We start from the raw sequence: 19,424 nt of genomic DNA, 5'->3' as shown, positions 1-19,424 counted from the left end.
TGTTCCATTCTTTCCTTTTCATTTAACCTAAGTTATCTTCCATTCTCAAGTTATATTTAAGCCAAGTGGTGTAAATCTGTTGGGACTAATAGAATTGAATCATGGATTAAATTAGCCCGATGTCTGCTTGTAACTCTTCTTCACTGCAGATTACTTGGGCTCTGTGACACTCTGCTGACTATTCAGGTCACAGCCTCCCAGCTACCAGCTTCCTTCCTGTATCCAGCATCTTCATGTCTGTCTAGGGGCACAACGGGGAGAGGAGAAACATTCAGGACACCTAATAAAGTCCAAAGTATCGCTAATTTACCAGCTTCTCTCAGCTTTGCTGGTCCTTCCAGACATAAGCAGGCTATTGAGAAAGAAAAGGGGGAGTTTTTAAAACAGTGCAAGGCTCTGTCTACCATTTTTCTACTTTGCTTCAGTTACATCTCACAAATGAACATTTTAAAAAGGAAAGAAACTTTCCCAGAAGTCAAATGTTGTTGAAAAAGTTGGGATATAAGTACTTAGGCTTCCCCCACAGATATCTTACGGAGAGAAAGACATGGCTCCATGAAAAAGAAATTAGATTTCATATAGATCTGGAACACATTAGGAAACTGGAAGATAAAGAGGGACTGTGGGATGTAGGAAGTTGGGAGGACTTTGGGAAGGGAAGTTTAGATCTGGGAGCAGCTGGGGGTCCTGGGTGGGAGAACAGAAAAAAAAAATGTAGGGGCCTGGATAGGGGGAGAAGTTGAAATGAAGAAGTAAAGGTGACCATCTCTGCTGTAAAAGGAGTCAGAGCTATGGGATGGATAGTAGGGAGGGGAAAAACGGGTGCACTGGAGTGGCTTGGGAAAGATGTGAGACTGAAGCAGAAGATGTGGGGAGTGGGACTTGGTAGCGAGAAGCATAAGCTTTTGAAGATCCCATCAGCTTCCAGAGCATCAAAGGTGAGAAACCTGGCAGTGAGGGATGTTGTAGAGGGTTGACTTTACAACAGTGCTCACACAAACACCCTGACACCTCTGTTTGAGAGAGTAAGGATACAGGTACAGGACTGCTTTCCCGCAGCTTCACTCCACTGATCTGTGATTTCAGAAATGCAATACATCTGAGATCTTATTTTTGTATCACATTTTTGTTTGGGAAGGGCATGGCTTAAAAAAGGGTGACATGGAGAAACGAGACTGTGCCATGTTACAAGCTTAGGATTTGGATGTTGTGTTGGTATTAAACATGCTTATTATTAAACACCTTGAATCATACCTTTGTTTTATATGTTTCCTCTAATTGTTCCATAGGCAGAGTTTGTTATTTTATACAGTGGTACTTCCCGTCCTGTTAGAAGAAAAGATATGCCCTCTGTTTCTATTGGGATAGTGGCTAATAGTCCTCCAGGGAGTTCCAAAGCAGTTTTCCTGGAAAGCAACACTGAAAACTTCTCTGTAATTTATGTGGTATGCCTTGTGATAGCCAGTTCTATGAGTAAAATAGGACTAAATAACAGGTGAACTCATATTCAGAGCAATTCTATAAGGGAATTAGGAAGTTTGGGTTGGTCTAATTAATCTCTTGATAATGTGGGATTTTCAGTGACCACTGGTCAAGATCAGGCTGTTCTGTATATCATATGATCAACCTGTGATCTAATATTGAATTAAATATTTCTTGGCTCTATTTCCTACGAACTATGATCACGGCCTTTTTGTCCAAGCCACTGTACAAACAAATAACCTGAACAAATAGTTCTCCCACAACAAGTTTACAATTCACACATCACACCCGGAAGCTAAGAATGGATAGAAAAAAGTAAACAAGGTGTGTTAAAAAACAGATGAGATTGTAGTTAAACTATGTGGGAGAAGCACATGTCTCAGCTTCCTTGCAGTGCTACCTGGTAATGGGTTTTGGATTACCATACATAACAAGAAAAGAGATCCTGATTGTTTTGCTAATGTGCACCAGGAAAAATACACATAAGAAGACAGAAGATTCTTGTGTGCCAGTCCCTATCCATTGAATTGTGTTGCTCTCATGGTTGCCAACCCATAACCAACCAAAGTACAATAGAGAAGCAGTCCTGTGCAAGGAAGCATAGGAGCCCAAATCACTCCCCTTCCTCACATAAGTAGCACTGGCATTGTGATGAAAAGGACCCCAGGGAGAAACAGAGAAGAGAGAAGTTGGGATGAAGAAATGTGCCAGGTTACTGGAACAAACAGAGAAGTTGAGAGTGGATGAAAATGCTTGTTGCCACTGGGAGAAATTATTTGGTTTTAACAAACAGTGATTTTGCTGTGCAGTCAAGATCAAGGATGGAAAGGGAGAGGGTGGTTAGAGCTTATAAGAGAGCTGAGAATGCATGTCTAAAGCTACAAGAGACAATATGAGGTGGTAGAGAAAGACCTGTCTCATAAAAAATGCAAAATATCAAAATGCCAAGAAAACCAGAAGAAATGAGGAAAGGGAGGATTCATTCACTAGGGTACTGAACAGGTGATAAAAGTGAAAGATAGGAGAAGCTGTTATTGAGGTGAATTTGAGACTCAGTCCTTATCCATAACATAATAAAAGAATAAAAAGAAAGATGTGGGCAGCAGAGATTTTAAGATGAAGGGGAAAATTATGTCAACAGATGGGAAAAACAAGCAAGTATGGAGCAGGTTAGCTGTCAAATACAGGGAGCCCAAAACACATGGTAAAGATAGAGTAGATGGGCAAGTAACACTGATAATCTGATGTTTACCAAGACACTTTATAAAAGGTTTAGCTTTTGATTTGCTTGATAGAGAAAAAAAAAATAACTTCAAGAACTAGAATGATTCCACCTTCACACGTTAACAGTGAGAATACCTTTTGCAGTCTTAGCAGCTAGTTATTACTATAAAGAAATCTAGGACAATTGGTCTTTTATTTCAGGGCAGCCTAGCAATTTTTGCAGTTATTCATCTCACCAAAATACACATTGTCTAATAATATTTAAGTTGTATAAACACACCTTTCAAGGGAAGGAGCTGTTGAAAGAAGCCAGACAAAGAATTAGTATAAAAGCAAATCTTGTACTTCGTTACAATGGCAGCTCCTGTTCTGGACAGATTCCCTGCTCTCCAAGAGGTAAGGGAAGTGAAGATAGAGACATGCATTCTTTCTGTCCCAACAATGAAGAAGAAAGCAACTTCCAATTTTCTAAACAGCAGCTGTTGCCTCTGTGTCAAGACCAGTGCCATAGGGCCTGCAGTCTGTTCCAGTATATGAGATGTTCCTTGAGGTAACAGTGTCAGTGAAAAGTTACCTCTTTTCCCCCAGGTTAATACTGAATGCATCTAGGTGAGAATGATTAAAGAGAAAAATCCTCTTTTCAGTTCTGCTTGACATTTCACCTTCAAGATAGAACTGACCTTAACTGTTTTATTGTGCTGGGTGTGTTTTCAAAGTCAGACACATGGTGTCTGAGACTTTCATACTCAACTTTTGCTAAATTAATTACAAAAAAAAAGATTTTTTTTTCTTTTGTCAAAGTGGTTGGGAGTGAGAGAAGAACTATTTTGAGTCCTAAAGCAGGACTCACAAAGATGAGAGAGAATCTGATCAATAAGGAATGCACTTTTGAAGAAAAATGTCAGCTGAAAATTGATCATTCTTCTATTGCTGATACTCCATAATCATCCCATGTTAGCTTATTCTGTTTAGCACACTTCACTACCTATGCATAAGACATCAGTCTGCTGCATTCGAGATCCAGTCTTGGAGTGCCAGTAGTTTCCTGCTGACCCTCTTCCCATTGCTCACACCTTCTGCAACCATCTAGAAGACAAGAGTTTGTCCATAGGAGCTCTGGAAAGCGTGAGCCCTAGGAAAGCACATGCAGAAGCTGGAGAGTCTTGACAGGCCAGAGAGGCAAGAATCCTAAAAGCATATCTTATACTTTATGCAGGTGATGAAGCTTGCATTAACACAAATGTGAGTTACTCATATACCCAGGAAAAAGAAGATATCCTCAAAGTCATGCATGAACACAGATTTATATTAAGTACCCACCCCACTAGCTCTGTAACCTAACTGGCTTCAATATACAGGAAATTATTTAAATACAGGATATCAAAACACACACCTTCACTTGGCGTTAATACAGTTGTGTCAGTGGGGGTTTTGACAACTCATTTTTATTTTAGGCAGCGTTAAGTGCCTTGAAACAGTTTTCAGAACAAGGACTGGATCCAGTGGAAGGGGCTATGAAAGTTGAAAATGGATCGCATGAAAAGTAAGTACCATTTAATTCTCTGCATTTTAATGCCTGTGTGGCATGGTAGATAAAGAATGCTAATTAAGAGCTTAGCTGACCTTTTAAACCTGTTCAGAACTATGTCCTCTGGAATTTATGTAGTTTATGACAATTTGAGAGGATAAACAAGATTTCAGGTTTAGCGTTACTGATGTTTACTAATGAGCTGTGAGACAGTCCATCCTCCTATGGAAATCTGAAAGAAAAGGATTTTCTTTTCATTGTAAGGATTTTGAGTAATCAGCATAACATGATTTTTGTCAAATGTGTTTTATCACATCATATTGCCTGTAAATAGGGGTAGCTATCTGCAAGTAAGTCCTTATGGCTGCAAGATGAGCTTTAGCCCAGAGAATTTAAAAGTTAAAATTACTTTCAGGTCTTAAAAAAATGAGGAATATTAGCTTTAAGTAGTAGACAATAGAACCAGGTTTCACACTGGCTTTTCAATTATTTAAGAAAGTGAGATTGTCTGTACAGTATGGACTTTTTTGCCAGTTGCTACCTGTTTATGTAAGAAGGTAGTCATGTGTTACTAAATAAATTAAGAAGTAATAGAATAAAAGAAAGAAGACTAAAAGTGGCATTTGGAATTTTCAATAGATATATTGTGGCTATTTATAAACTAATTTAATCAGAAACATTTTTCCATATGATCTCATCAGCATAGTATTTGAACATAAATATTGTAGTTTCACTTTAAAATGTTACCTTCCACAGTGACCTCTGAATCTCATGTGCCATCTGGTAATAAACATGTCTTAAAGATGTGCAACCCTGGACCTTACCACTCTTGTTAATGTATTAATCTTTCAGACAAGTCAAGCATCTGGGAGAGAAAGCAGACAATAAACAGACTAACTCAGGCACCATTGCTCAGGACTGCAAGGATTCAAAGGCTGTCATCTAGGAGCTTCCCAGCACCCACGGCTGCCACTGCATCCTTATAAACCTGTCAACACGCAATAGGGTGTATGTGTACAAGGAAATGAATGACTAATGCCATTATTTGAGTCTTATGTGAAGACAAGACTATTCTAACACAAGAGATAGTATACATGGTACTGTTTATTCAACTGTGGAAGAAAATAAAATTGAACATTTCCCTTAGAACTCAAGATCAGAGCATAACTCAATTGCCCAGAGGCAGAAGAAGTCTGATCATGTTACTGGAGGTCAAAATAACAACTAATTAGCAAAAAGTGTTAGAGAAAAAAGGGAAACTTTAAAATCGATTAGTATTGAGGAAAACAAGTCAGCATTGGCTCAGTTATACAATTTTTTCGTAGTGTAAAGTTCAGCTTACTGTTTTTTTAAAATGATGCTTGGATATTTTAAAATTAACCAATGACAGTGCTGTGAGAATTGTACTTGTTGTCTTCACATACAGTCATACAGCTTATCTTTTTATGCAAACATTATGCATTCTTCATTCTATATGAATATGTATGACTTAAGATGCACTACTCAGAGTTGTATGCAAACAGAAGTTTAAATCATGACAAGTATTTGCTTAACATGAACGATGTTAGTTATGATCAGTCTTGATATACTCCAGGAAAAAGCAGATATGGTATTTGATTTCCCTTGCCATAGTCAATTAAAGAGGCGTCTTGCCTCCAAGCAACATTTTCCCCTTCAATTCTGCTCTCTGTTGTGTGAAGCACATCTACACCCCATTCTGTGTGTTGTATCAACCCACCGTTTGCATCAACTGAGTGTTTTTAGTCTCTGCATTTGGACCAAGAGCAAAAGGCAGGACTGCAACATTACCAAGAAAAGGATGGAAAGCTGTTGATGTAAAGATAATTCTTTTATGAAAGGAGTGGCAGCAGAGAGAAGACCTGTGTCTACTCTGTACCAGCATATTTCTTATAAGTGTGTGGTCAAATGCAGTAAAACCACATCAGTTCATGTGTACAATGACAGTGTCGTCTCTTTCTTTATCATTCACTGGTAGACAAGTCAGAGAGTGAAGTGAAAAAAGGCCAATTAAAAACTAATAAATGACTGGCTACCACACCAAAGCCAGGGTTCAACCTACCTTTCCTCATGCCACCACCTTTTACAAACCTACTCTGTTAGACCAGTCATCCTGGAGTTCAAGTCATTTGTTTATCCATACTACAGATATTTTATGTAAACCTAATGCAGAAAACACATAAAGCTAACCACATCTAACCACTGCTCAACTGTCATGACAACATTGCACAAGATTTTAGAAGCATGTAAACCAGGAATCACAACCCAAGTGACTCATGCAGGAAAGCAGACAAACAGCAATGTAAGGAAATGGTGCAAGGTACGGTGGCATTGATTCACCTCTGGGATAGTTTTTTAGGGCAACATGCATCATGTTCTTACAGAATCACTTGTCGCTGAAAATTTGAAGTCCTTCGTTCTAATTCTTGTTTCTCAAGGGCAGGATTCACTCTCCCCGCAGCAGATAAGGAGACTTTGTGCTAAAAGTTTGCAATTTCCTAGGGTCTGACTCCATAAAAGAGTCAGGAACAAGCTGAACCTTTCAGTCCCCATAGAACTGGGAGTTTTCCAGAGGCAGTTGGCACCTGGCAGACTCAAGTAACTCAGGCAGCAGCGTACAAAAATAATTAGCTCTTGCATACCATCTTTCTCAGGGATATGTTATGGGACTAAACTGCTAACCTGAGCCAAAATTCTACTGCTCCTTCACCTTAGCAGCCAGCTCAGAGCTCAGAAACAGGCTCAGTCTGTACTTTACCAGTACATGCCAGTATGCAGAAAAATGGCATTTCTGTCCTCTCCCATGGAGAGCAAGAACAAAAGGAAGAGGCAAACCCATTCCTTGAGAACTCTGTCCTAAGGGCAAGAACTGAGCTTGCTAGGGAGAATGTGACAAGATTGGCAGTATGATCTCCCTGGCATTAACAGAACCTCTGTGGTGTGTTCCCTGTCCTGTCACTACAGAGAAACACTTTGTATTGGCTTGCTCAGAAGCTTAGGGTGCGGCTTGGTGCTTGGTGCTATTCTCTAGGTACAGCCACAGAAATGTGCCCAGTAAACTTCAGATTAGTTGCTTAGTTGCAGGTAGCCTCTGTCCTGAGAGCTAGGCTTATGCAGTACATATGGAGAACCAAATACATGCTACCAGCTGTCTAGACCTAAAATGGGTCATTCAGCCTCCAATCCAGACAACGGTAAAGAAAGATCATCCTTATGAAACTGTTACTGTCTGTTGTCTGAGGTCCTTTTGCTGGTCAGAAGCATGCATGTTTGTGACTCTGACAAAAAACAACTAACTGACTTGAGGAGCCCCCTCCTTTTTCCTCAAAAGTATTGAAACATGAAGCGGAATGGGGGAGGAGGGTCACAGAGTAGCAGGATTTCTAACTATTTTCCAAATGCAGGGTTGACTAATAGTTGTAATCACAAGTCAGAAAGCCCTGGGGGGGGCCTGAGGTAGAGCGCGCAGAGATGGCAGTTTTGAAGCACCTCCTAAGCCACAGGTTAAAAGCCTCACAGAAGAGGCTTGAGTGAAGGTGAACGTAGAGCTTTTTCTGGCATAATCTGAAGAAAGAGTTCCTACTCCCTACAGCTACGATGGGATCACAGAGATGTCAGTATGGAGTTCATCAAGATACCTGAGCTCCATAGCGTTTTCTCAGAGAAAATCCTGCAGAATTCACACACATGTACAGAAATGCACTTTAAATATAGTTTGGCATTATCACCAGCAACCTCCCAGGAGCCTGAGGAAAGTTCTTGCATCAGAGATGTTGCAGCAGCCCATGGACTTGTCTCTGATCTTGGTTCACAGCTATTGCTCTTAGTTCCAGAGCTGGCAGTATGTGAAAGCTGCTGGGGAGGGCTGAAGTCCAACAGTCTAAAAAACACTTTATTTTCCTTCAGTAACCTGTTTTTTGGTTTGTTTTTTTTTCCCTGATTTTGCATCCTAAAATTACATAAGAGCTTTTAAATAAGGGCATATAGAACAAAACAAACTTTGTATTTAGCTTTGTTAATAATTAGCTAATGATGGACACTGGAAGAATATCAATATATTTGAATGTTATTAGTTCTAAAAGGGTTGAGTTTACTTTTCTGTCAGCAGTTAATGTATTTTTTTTTGTTTGTTTTTTAGATTATACTTTCTTTGAGATAGAGACTTCATCAAATTTCTGTTTGAAAAGCACAGAGAATGCTTTAGTTCCCTGTTGAGCACTCATCCCACACCCCTCATCCTGGATTTCAGAGCATTTCCAAAGATGAGCAAATACCATGTTTTTGCAGACATGGATCTGAGGTGCAAAATGATGCTTAGGAATAAGACAGAGATAAGTAACAAGGGTTAGGATAGGCAGCCTGCCAATCTAGCAAACTACTGAGGGTACTGTGGTGAACACTGTTTTCAACTCTAAGGAATAAGAACTCAAATCGTCATCAGATCTGGATGCATAGCACCCACTAATTGGGAGGAATGATGCTAAAGAGAAAATAGGCCCAGGTATCCTTTAAGACTATCTTCTCAACACTTTCGAGGGGGGCAGTGAACTAAGAACTTGCACAGGAAAAGGCTCAACACTAAGAGAGTGTGGGTATCTGATACGACTTGAAGGACAAGAAGTCACATGGTTAATTTTATATCTGAGTTATCATCTCCAGTTGCACCCTGGCCTGTCAACAACTCAGCACAAGCTGGAAGTTTCTGTTCTTGCATTGACACATATAGCAAGGGGGCTATTCCAAAGGGACAGATACGCTGCTACCAACAAATGCAGAATGCAGCAGTATCAGGGCCATAAAGCTGGAGAAGAGTGTGCAGTTTTCTGTCCCCAGCCATCCTAGTGATCACCTTCCATTTGCAATGGAGCTAAATTTACCCCTCAGCTAGAGTCCCTGCTGAATTCAAACGAGAATTATGCTTCCATATAATTTCCCCTGATCAAAGTCATAGCATTTAAAAGATTTAGTCCTCGTCAGCAACATTTTTAAAGGGACTTTGGATAATGAGTAGAGAGGGAGCTCAGGAGGTCTTGTTCCTTCTGCCATGTCTTCCTTCTGAAGGATGAGAAAAGGGCTGAGCCACAACAGACTTTATAAATCAGTAGGGGAGTAGTAGGGATGAATAACTGCAGGAATATGGAATCTCCTCCTCCTTGGCCTGAAGTGACAATGAAATTGAATCCTTCCTAAAGTGTATGCAAAGCCCTTGATCTCTCTGAGGGTACTTTACTACATGCATTTTATTGATGGGTGGCTGCTTGTTGTTCTTGTCTCTCTGGCCTGCTCTAGTTCCCCATGAAACAGCAGAAAGTTTCCCATTTCCTGCAATAAGAGTTGAGAAAAAAATTTAAGCTGGATTTGTTTTCCAGTTAATAGGCAGAATGTTGGTGTTTTGTTTGTTACAAAACTCTTTGAAAGAAAAATGCACTTGGTAAAATCTCTTTATCCTTTCTCAGAAACATCCATCATTTCCTCACTCTCAGTGCTTGTCATAAGCAGGTAAGATTTTCTTTGCCCAAAGAAAAGTGTTCTTTGCAACCCCTGAGAAAAGTCATCAGGGGGTGGAATGTTATTTTAATGGTGGTGAAGACAGAGACTATGTCAGAGCTCTGAATAAAACATTGCATGGTGATTTTTATGTGCTTTGAGGCAGCATCATTCTGTGAACAGTGGGAACAGAGTGTGACTGTCCTTCACCAGCCTTCCAGATCAAACATGGCAAATTACCTGCACTGTAACGCAGTGTAACGTGTTAGGCACATATATTTGGTGGAGCTTCCCAAGGACATCTCCAGAACAGCTGGAAGGAGAGAAACATGTCCTGAGCTGCATCTTGCTCTGCCTTTCCCTCCCCACAGATGATGAACCTCAAGCTGAAGGTGTAAGGTACCATCAGGATGAGGCTTGGGGAAGTGTGGCTTCCCCTCTGGGTATTCACCTCTCGTGCAGGTCCCTTTCTGCTTGTAACTGCATTCCTGAGGCATGATATGAGCTGAGCAAGTGTGTACATCGGTAGATGAGATGGGTATGAAGTGTTTTGGTGCTATGATTTCTGTTATTCCACATGAATGGTACTGGCTTTTGTTTTTGACCATACAGCTTGTTATTTGCTTTATGCAGTTAGTCATGGTTGGCTGTGCACTTTTGTGCTTGGTGTTTTAACTCTGTAGTACTTCAGTACAAAGGAAATTTAAAAAAATAATGAAAATATGTCTAACCTATTCTTAATTAAATAGACCTCAATAATTTTTATGCAAAGAGGGAAAGCAAAACAAAGTGATTGCTAACCAGAAAATATAGTTAAGGGACAAGCTTTTCTTTATTTAACCAGGATCTAGGAGTGTGAATATCAGTGAGGTTTTACCTGACAGCACACAATAAATGAGAAGAAAATTAACCTGGATAAACCAGTTTATGTCTCTCACTACATTATATTAGAAATATCTTTGTGCATTAAAACAGATCACCTAAGCCTGCTTATTTGCTTTTTACTCATGATTATATATGCAGCATAGATTTTCTTTTTTATAAGCCACTGGTACCTGTTAAAAATGTTCAAGTGCAATAATAATAAACTCAATGTAGTGTAATTCCCTGTTTTAAAATTGCCTGTTTCCACCCCCTGCCTGACCCCCAATTCGCTTTGTTTGAACTGGGCTGGAGATAGATTTGAAGTTTTTTAATTTATCGAGGTTTAAAGATAGAGGTCTTCAAATGTACTTCAAAGTAAAGAAGACATTAAAATATGATAGGGAAAAAGAAATCAAAATGTGACATCTGCCTGTGGTGCAAAAATAGAAAAAACTGTTGCCTAAAATACATGTGAATTGTTTGAAACTGAAAGACTGAGCTCCACCCAGGCTCTGAAGAGAGTAGGGGTTTGTCCATCAACTTCAATAGAGCCTGGATTTAATCCATAGTTGTACCCCCAAACCATGTAGGTCAAATGTGTGATAACCCATGCACTTAAACTGAACTTTCTTGCCTTGTGTTATCATAAAATGACAATTTATTGCAAACCAAGGTTGACGTCCTCCTATATGGAAACAAAATATAAAGTAAAAGAGGTGCAGAACTTGTATTTTTTGTGAAGAAACATGTACAGTATAGAGTGCAGCATAGTACCTATACTCTGACCAGCTTTTACACACAGCCTTATTAACCAAGGTCCCACTTGTCATATCACTAGGGTTATTGGTAATTGAAAGTTCAACCCAAATGATAAGTAATAAAGTTGGGAATTGTTTACCGATGGACTAGAAACAGTGCACGTAGGTATCTGGTAAACAGAGACTACAGTTCTCATGTACAATACATGGTAGGAGTAAATAATTAAATAAGCACAGAAAAGAAAGTTTCTTGCAAAAGAAAAGTCACCAGGCCTAAGGCAGTGCAGTCAATTTATGCATCTCACTTCAACAAAGCTGCTCTTATTATTGTGAAATATTTGTTGCATGTGATCTACACAGCACAGAGAAAGATGTTGCTACTATTTCAATGTTTCTTCTAACTCATAGACAAAATAACCCAGGGCCAGAATGTTAATAGCACTGAACTATTTAAATATACCAGAAAGGATGACATTTTCAGATGTTTTCTGAAAATCTGATCCCAACTGGTCACAATTAGCTTGAATATCATCTTTGGAAACTGCTTTTGAAATACTACCAGGTTTATCAGCCTATTGTGAAGACCTACAAAAGTAAGTGGGTTGTTGAGGAGGAAGAACATTGTCAAGATCTTGGCACCCATGCGTACAAAATGTTGTGGTAGAGTTTGAAGGCAACTGAAGCTAAGTGCAGGAGACTTCTGTCCCTTCCCTCTGCATCAGTTGTACTCCCAACTGCTGCGTTTGCACAAGAGCTGATGCAAAAGTTTCCACAGATTTCAAAAAGATTGTGAAAATACTTTTGTGAAATAAAAGTTTGCGTGAAATCAGAGACTTAATAACATCCATAACTTTTTGTTTTGCTAATTTCTTTTACAATTTGGTTTACCAAAAATATCCCTTGAAAACCCTTCCCAAATAAATCATGGTTTCTTTCTACAGAGTCCTTCACATTTTGTTTCAGTAGAAGAATAAACACAGAACAGCAGATTTGCAAAATCGGGAAAAAGAGACGGTCCTAGCTTTTTTGAATGGAATTAAATTTTTTTTTCTATATGTAAAATATTTTTTGTATATTATTATACTTACATACTAAAATATTGTATATATACTTGTATGTTTGTGTGTGAATGGATTCAAACCACACATTTGTGTGTGTTTGTATGCATTTAAATATTTTATACAAATGATCTATCTACCAATTTGAAAATAGAATGTTATTTTAAGAAACAGCTACATTCTAGGTACACAGATGTTTAGGTGTCTTACCTGGGGGCAAGCTAGGTATGGAAAAATCTCTGAGCAGCCCAGATTTAATGCAAAATGTCTTAAAGTCCACAGAGAGTCAAATTCTTAAAGCAGAAGATTGCCCATGTGTATCTCCATTTCTGGGCATGTTCAGAAGCACTTTAATCTTAGCCACATGCACTATTTCCTACTCCAGAAGCTCTGGGACTCTAAAGCTGGATGTTCTCTTTCTCCCAAGGAGAGGATACCCAACCCTGTAGATATCCAGGATCTAGACATTTCTACCAGTCTGGGTAACATACAAAGTACTGGTGAAGGAGGAAGTCCTGCCAACAAAAGTCTGCTTTTTACTCAGGAGGTAAGACTGGAGATTAACTTTTTCCTCTGCACCTTGCTTCACAGAATTCCCTGAGCCCCCAGGCTGTAGTCTCTGCTGGAGCAGGGTGTCATCCATCTCTCCAGCTGGTCCTCTTCACTTTGGACAGACCTATTCATCACTCACTAAATCAGTGAGAAAGGGAAAGTATTCCTATTACCTGCTGCTTAGGGTATTTGCAGAATAGGATAGAAGCCTGGTGTTCCAAGTTTTTTCCTTAGAAACAGTGAAATATCAATATTAGCTAATCAAGAGGCAGTTATTCACGTTCGCTTTTGTACTCTCTGAACCAGTGAATATTAAATTACTCTGTACAAAATGGAATGGTTTTCAAGGAGATGAAAAGTAGCCAGTGACTTCTATGATTTGATGGCTAAAGAGTTCTTTGAAGGTGGAAGGTGGATCTGTTAATCAGACACTGTCAGTGCAACAAAAATTCATAGTTCTCTCACCCTGTGAATCTTAGAATTCAGTCTGGTCTGCAAAAGTGCATGGGAAGTACGGCAGTTGAATATGATGTATGTGTGTCACCCTCCCCATAAGGAAACAGAAGTCATCTTACTGAAACGGAAACTATCATCCTTCATGACTACTGCATGAGTGATGAACTTCCCTCTGAGCAACACGTGATGTAAGCCCAAGAAATGTATGACCATGACATACTCTGTATCTTTACAGAAAGGCTCATGCTCATGGATTCTTGGAATGGGAAAGCATCAGTTGCATCTGAAGTCAAGAGGCAATTATGTTCTAAGAAGTACCTTAGATGTATTTTCCTTCTTAATTGTATTAAAAAAAATTTAGTCTTCTTCTTTCCTCTTTAATACAGAAGTTGTATTATAACATCTCATGGAGCTCCAAGCTTCTGTGGCTTCTCGGTTCTGTTTTTGCTTGGCATACTTGCTTTTCCTGGTTTAATCTTTTATTTTTGTTTCCTAACTTGGATCCATCTGGATTCATTCTGTTATATTTCAGAGAGAAAAGTTACAACAAAATTTGAGAACAAAAAGGGTGAATGAATTGGAAATAAAATTAGCAGTTTTATTTTATTGCTTAAGGCCTTCACCAAGGAACAATTTGTGCAACATTGCTGAAAGCGAAAGAAATCTTAACACAAAAAGAGTCAATAGTTTGATAAAACCCAGATCTCCTGTTTTATGCAATTAAAGGTTAGATAGGGTGATAAGAGCTTTAATTTACCTTTGGGACATTTTCATCAGATTTTGGATTAACTTAAAATATGCTTCCTGTGCATTTTTTGCCAGGTGAAGGTCCTTCAATGTTTCCTCTGGTGCAGAGGAAAACACTTTCCCAAAGTGAGGTGAACTCCACAAACCCAGATATGCTATCAGGAGGCTTTCTCTAAACTCCATAATTCTGCGATTTTTCTTCTAGCAGCCAGGAAATACGGTGGTACGAATTCCCATATGTACTAGTTTGATGTGAGTTCTGTTATTATTAATTTATACAGCACCATGCGTGTGCATGATTCTTTATAGACAAAATATAATATCCCCCAAGAGCTTGCAAACCAAATAGCCCAGCGGTACAAACACTTCTTTAGCTTTCCTAGGATGTACTACCTGGAATAATCCACTGATGTCAGTGGACTACTTAGGCACTAGTTAAGTGGTCTGCTGGGTAGGAAGTGTTTGCAGGATTACGCTGTAGTTAAGCCGTGAAGCGATCATGGGTGATGAGGGAAGGAGGGCAAGCTTTCCAGCAATAAGATCATGCTGTTGCTTTGGTTCTAACAAAAGTGTCAAGGGGTTAGGGCATTTTTAATGTTTTATGTTATTTGTGATCCCATTACCAAGAAGGAAATGCTCAGATTTTTAGGCCACACAGAAGTGAACTGCTGAGGGGGAAGGCTTGCTTCAAGCATGGGCAAAGGCACAGCCCTTGAGTGAGGAAGAGGGCTCCAAAGGTAAGGAGGAATGAACAAGAAGAGACACTGACCATATGCTCAGAGGGTCTCCATCCTCTGCTGCAGCTAGCATATGTTCACTACCTCCCTGAGAGCTTTTTTTCAGGTTCTTTTTCAATTGAGGGCATTTTCAGAAGTTTCCCAGTACATTTCCATCTCTTGGCAAGACCCAGACACATCTGTGACATCTAGCTGATAGGCTCCTTAGTGAGGGGAAGGTTGCCAGTGAATCCTTGTGCAACTGCTTATGCTACAAACCAAAGCATATGACTGCCAGTTTCACTCTTACAACACAGAGAGCATTTTTCCTCCTTAATTGAAAGCGTGGAACACAACAGAACCTTTAAATGCTGAGAAAACAACCAGCTGAAACAAGTAGTAAGAGAGACATCAAGGATGACAGGCAGTAGGCCCTCTGCCCAGCGAGACATGAAGCCAGGACATGCTCTATTTTTAAAAGCAGCCTACAGACTGAAGGAAGAATATAGGATTTGGGGGGCAGGGAAGTGTTTGTTCCAGGGTTGCAAGGCATTTCAGAGAAATGCGTCCATGAGGAAGGGATGCTGCCTTTGGGGTAAGGGCACAGACTGGCTATGGGGTTGGGATGAGGCCGCAGTGAAAGTCAGTGTTAACAGAGGGTTGCCTGCCTGGTCTCAGTGGAAATCTTTCCTGGGAGGCTTTTTCAGGTGAAGATTTTTGCACAGAGTTAACTGTGAGACTGTCACTCTATGGGGACAAGCCCACAGCAGAGATGGTGTGAGCAGCAGACCAGAGCACCAGCACCTCCACCCCACCAAGGGCTGTACAAATGGACCAAGTGCCTGGAGAAAAACCAGTGTACGAGCTTGTAACCTCACTGCAGTTTTGCTTTTCTGACAGCTCCAAGAGTTAAAATCTGGGAGGAAATAATTTTAATTATGAAAGTAACAAGGAGACAGCAATGAGCAGGGAAACTCAGGCAGGAGATTTGCTTGCAGCAGCTTTCTACAGCATGAATATTTTGAGTTTTCACCATCTTGTAGGAGCTGAATGGGTGCCACAATGGTTAAATGAACTGAGAGACACCTCGCCCCTACACTTGGAGGGTGAGGATGGCACTTGTACAGAAACAGACATCACCAACCCTCACTTTTCTGAATCCCCCCTCAACTTAATCCCTCCGTGATTTGTGAGACTCTTCTCTTTCCTGAGCTAGTTTGTGATACGTGACTAAATTTGTTTCCATACATTTTTTAAAGTTTTTAAATAATTCTGACAGATCACAAAGAGCACTCAAAGAAAGCAGATAGTGTAGGCAGATCCATAGATTATGGAACTTGGATACTCTAAATTTTCTCTGCCCTTTTTGGTGTTTAACCTGTTCCAGACAGTATTGCTGTTTTCTCTGACAATTTTCATATTTTCTAATGTGAATTTTTATACTTTATTAGTAATATGCTTTGAATCCTACATGAAAAGAACTGGTGATGTAAACAGCCAGAACTTCCTGACTGACAAATCTTTTACATATGACAATTATAAAACTAACCAAAAGATGGTCTGGTTCTGAGCTTGTTTTTCTTACCATAGCGACAGCTTTTGATGTAAGAACCCCACATACATGTTTACTCAATGCATCTGACGCTTGAGATCAAGCTTTTATTGGTACAAGGTACTCCAGACTGTCAGTCACAGCAAAATGAGCCATTGTCCTCACAGATAATTAACATGCCTCTCCCCTCTTAGAGGCATGTTTTCAAAGATGCTTCTGACCTCCAGCATGAATGGCATCATACATACTTTAGCTGTAACGCATGCAAAGTGACATTAGATGTACCATCAAGAAGCACTCATGCTCTCTACTACTGCTTGCAGTCAAAGATAGAGCTCATGCTTCGCAGCTCTAAGTGGTGGCTCCTAGTACTTGCTGACCTTCAACAGACAGCTCTCAGCAGTATGCATGTGCTTGGAATGCTTGAATCAATGCTGACAAAGTCTAGTATTTCATTAGTTGTGACCATGTCCTCTGGTGGAGTGCAGGGTCCAAAAAGACTAGAAAAGGTCTAGTAGATCTGAGTGAGGAAGGGAATAGTCCTCCCAGCTTAGCAGATGGCTGCAGTGATCCTGCCAACAGCCCTGGGATCATCACAGCCCTTGACACAATCAGCAACCAAGGCGAAAATTCACAGGGAATGACTGTCCTTACCTTCTTTCTGACCCTTGAGGATAAATGTGACATGGGACATCACCAGGCAAATGCAGCCTCTAAGAGTGTTTCAGCTTCTCTTAACATCACTGCCAGACTGCAGCTACAGAATTTTATATTAGTTTTTGTACCTAATTGCCAACAGAAATCCCAAGAGGTTTGGTCTCAAAAGTATACTTAGAGGGGGGAATATCGTCTGGATGTAATTTAGCTGCCATTGCCCAGCATTTCCATAGATCCCTTTGACTTGTGACATTAAATATATGGAGCAAGCACATGAATGGATTAACATACATGGCCCTATAATTAGCTATGTTATTAAATTTTCTAAGTAGTTGGGGGGAAAGGGGCTTGTTTGCCATCTGTTTAAAAAGTATCTCTCTTTCCACTGAAATCTGGATATAAAAAACCCCAGACATGTGGGCATGACTGCCTTACATACATTAGTGGGATTATTTCCCTTGAGTTAACCGAAGACGAGTATGATTCATATATCAGTAGAATGCTGTGCAAAAATGTGCATAGCATTTTTTCACATAACGTTCCTTTCCTTCCCATTGTAAATTATGAATCATGTAAACACCATGAATTGCAGAGTTTGTTGGTCTGGGATTTTAATTTTTTTCACTGTGACCCTATAAACTACGTAATGGAAGAGTAATTATACCAGGCAGTATGGTAAATTCTTCCATGAAAATTAATTTTTAATTGTTGCTATGTAATCACAGAGTCATTTGCTTCGATTTCCCCAGAAAACTTGCAATAACCAAACTATGATTTTAGAACCCATATACGCATGCACACACATACACATTTCCACTGACTTTGAATAGAAAGCATGCTTCTATAGGAAGAAGGAAAAACTGGCACTGGGTAGAAAGGAGATCCATACTAAATATTTAATTATTAGCCACAGTTATGTGGAAATTGTCTTAAAGATGTGAAAACAAGATGCATTCCAAATAGCTTACAGTAAAACCCTTATTCACAAAGTCTTCATGGAGCTCTGTCACGCTCTCAGGAGCCCCATGAAAGCTTGTGCTGTGAGAGCACAACAAAAAGACAGCATAAAGGAAAAAAAACCCACCCCAAACTGAAAGATTCCAGAGCATGGGAAGCCTTCCAATATAGTAACTGAACAGTACCATAAGTTGATATTTCTACATAGAGTCTTACTTTTAATACCACATTTCTTTAGAATGATGAATAAGCATTTGTGATTTCCAATCAGCTATTTAGCAACAGCTCCTGCAACATACAGACCAAGTGTTTTAATAGCTTTTTTCAAAATGTAAGGATGATAGCAGTACAAAATCACAATTGAAAAGAAGGGAACACCAGTCGTAGTGGTTTCTCCACTTGCCTCACGCTACCTGAAAGGATGTTCAGTTAAGTCAGAGGTAGAGACACCCACTCCCATATCAGAAATATAAGTTTGGGGTTCATTCTGACATCCGCAAGGATTAAATTTAAAAGTTGCAACAAAGCAGTGAAGAAGGCACAGCATAAACCAACGGGAGAACATAAAGGGAAGGGAGCTGTTAGGTACATCGATGTGTGCAGTCTAGCTTCCCATACAGTCATTGGAGAGGGTTAAGCTTTCAGCATGGGTGCTCTGAGTCACTGCCCAGAGGAGCTCCAGGGGTGATTACTTACACAGCACATTAACCACACAGGAATATATAGGAGGTCTAAAGTTCAAGATCTGAACATGGATACTCCCCAGAAGGTACGAAGTTTGCATTTCTTTCTATTTGCCACTATCCCCATGGCCCCATGAGCTTCTCCAAGCCACGTTATGGAAAACCAAGAAACTTTCTAATTTACACCAGCCAAAATCAGCTGTGATCAGTGATCCAGACTAAAGTTTCTCTGGCTATAACCTCCTCTCTTGCAGTGGTAAATAACAAGTTCTACGTTGGCTGTTTGTCCCTGCACAGAACAAAGTGGCCAAGATAAACTAGCCGGGTATTCTTTGCATGAAAAAGAGAAAAGAAAATGAAAACCAAAAACGAAACTCCCTACTAAGGACACTCATCTATTTGTTTTTCTTTAGGGATGCTTTAACATTAGCTAAATATCACTTTTTTACACCTGAAGAAGTTAAATGGTCTTGTTCCCATGAACTCTCTTACAAATGTTGTCCTGGCCCGTGATTTATATAAAAGTAGCTGTTCCCTTAATTTTATTCACAATAGCTTCATTCTTACCGCATGAACCTGCTTTGTCAGTATTCGCTTTGATTTATGGCAGATTTCAAACTACCAAAATAACTATCCCTTTTCTTTTCATTAAAGCTAATCCCCACAAAGACACTTTCATCTGCTG

At 39.7% G+C, this 19,424-nt stretch overlaps 1 protein-coding gene across 2 annotated transcripts in view; it reads left to right on the top strand.

The window, feature by feature from the left end:
- STAU2 (staufen double-stranded RNA binding protein 2) overlaps nucleotides 1-6,193 on the top strand; it is a 143,793-nt gene extending 137,600 nt beyond the window's left edge. For both annotated transcript variants that reach the window (XM_061342983.1, XM_061342981.1), the window contains 2 exons: nucleotides 4,161-4,249; nucleotides 5,087-6,193. In XM_061342983.1, coding sequence (XP_061198967.1) covers nucleotides 4,161-4,249; nucleotides 5,087-5,180 — 183 coding nt within the window. In that variant the 3' untranslated portion in view covers nucleotides 5,181-6,193. The remainder of the gene's footprint in view (nucleotides 1-4,160; nucleotides 4,250-5,086) is intronic.
- Nucleotides 6,194-19,424: the final 13,231 nt, after the last annotated feature.

The sequence above is a fragment of the Neopsephotus bourkii genome, unplaced genomic scaffold, assembly GCF_033783945.1.
Source record: "Neopsephotus bourkii isolate Nb327-2 ecotype Australia unplaced genomic scaffold, CSIRO-AGI_Nbou_v1 NB_1820, whole genome shotgun sequence".
Lineage (NCBI taxonomy): Eukaryota > Metazoa > Chordata > Aves > Psittaciformes > Psittacidae > Neopsephotus > Neopsephotus bourkii.
The sequence above is the reverse complement of the archived record's forward strand: the minus strand, read 5'-3'. Positions and strand labels throughout refer to the sequence as shown.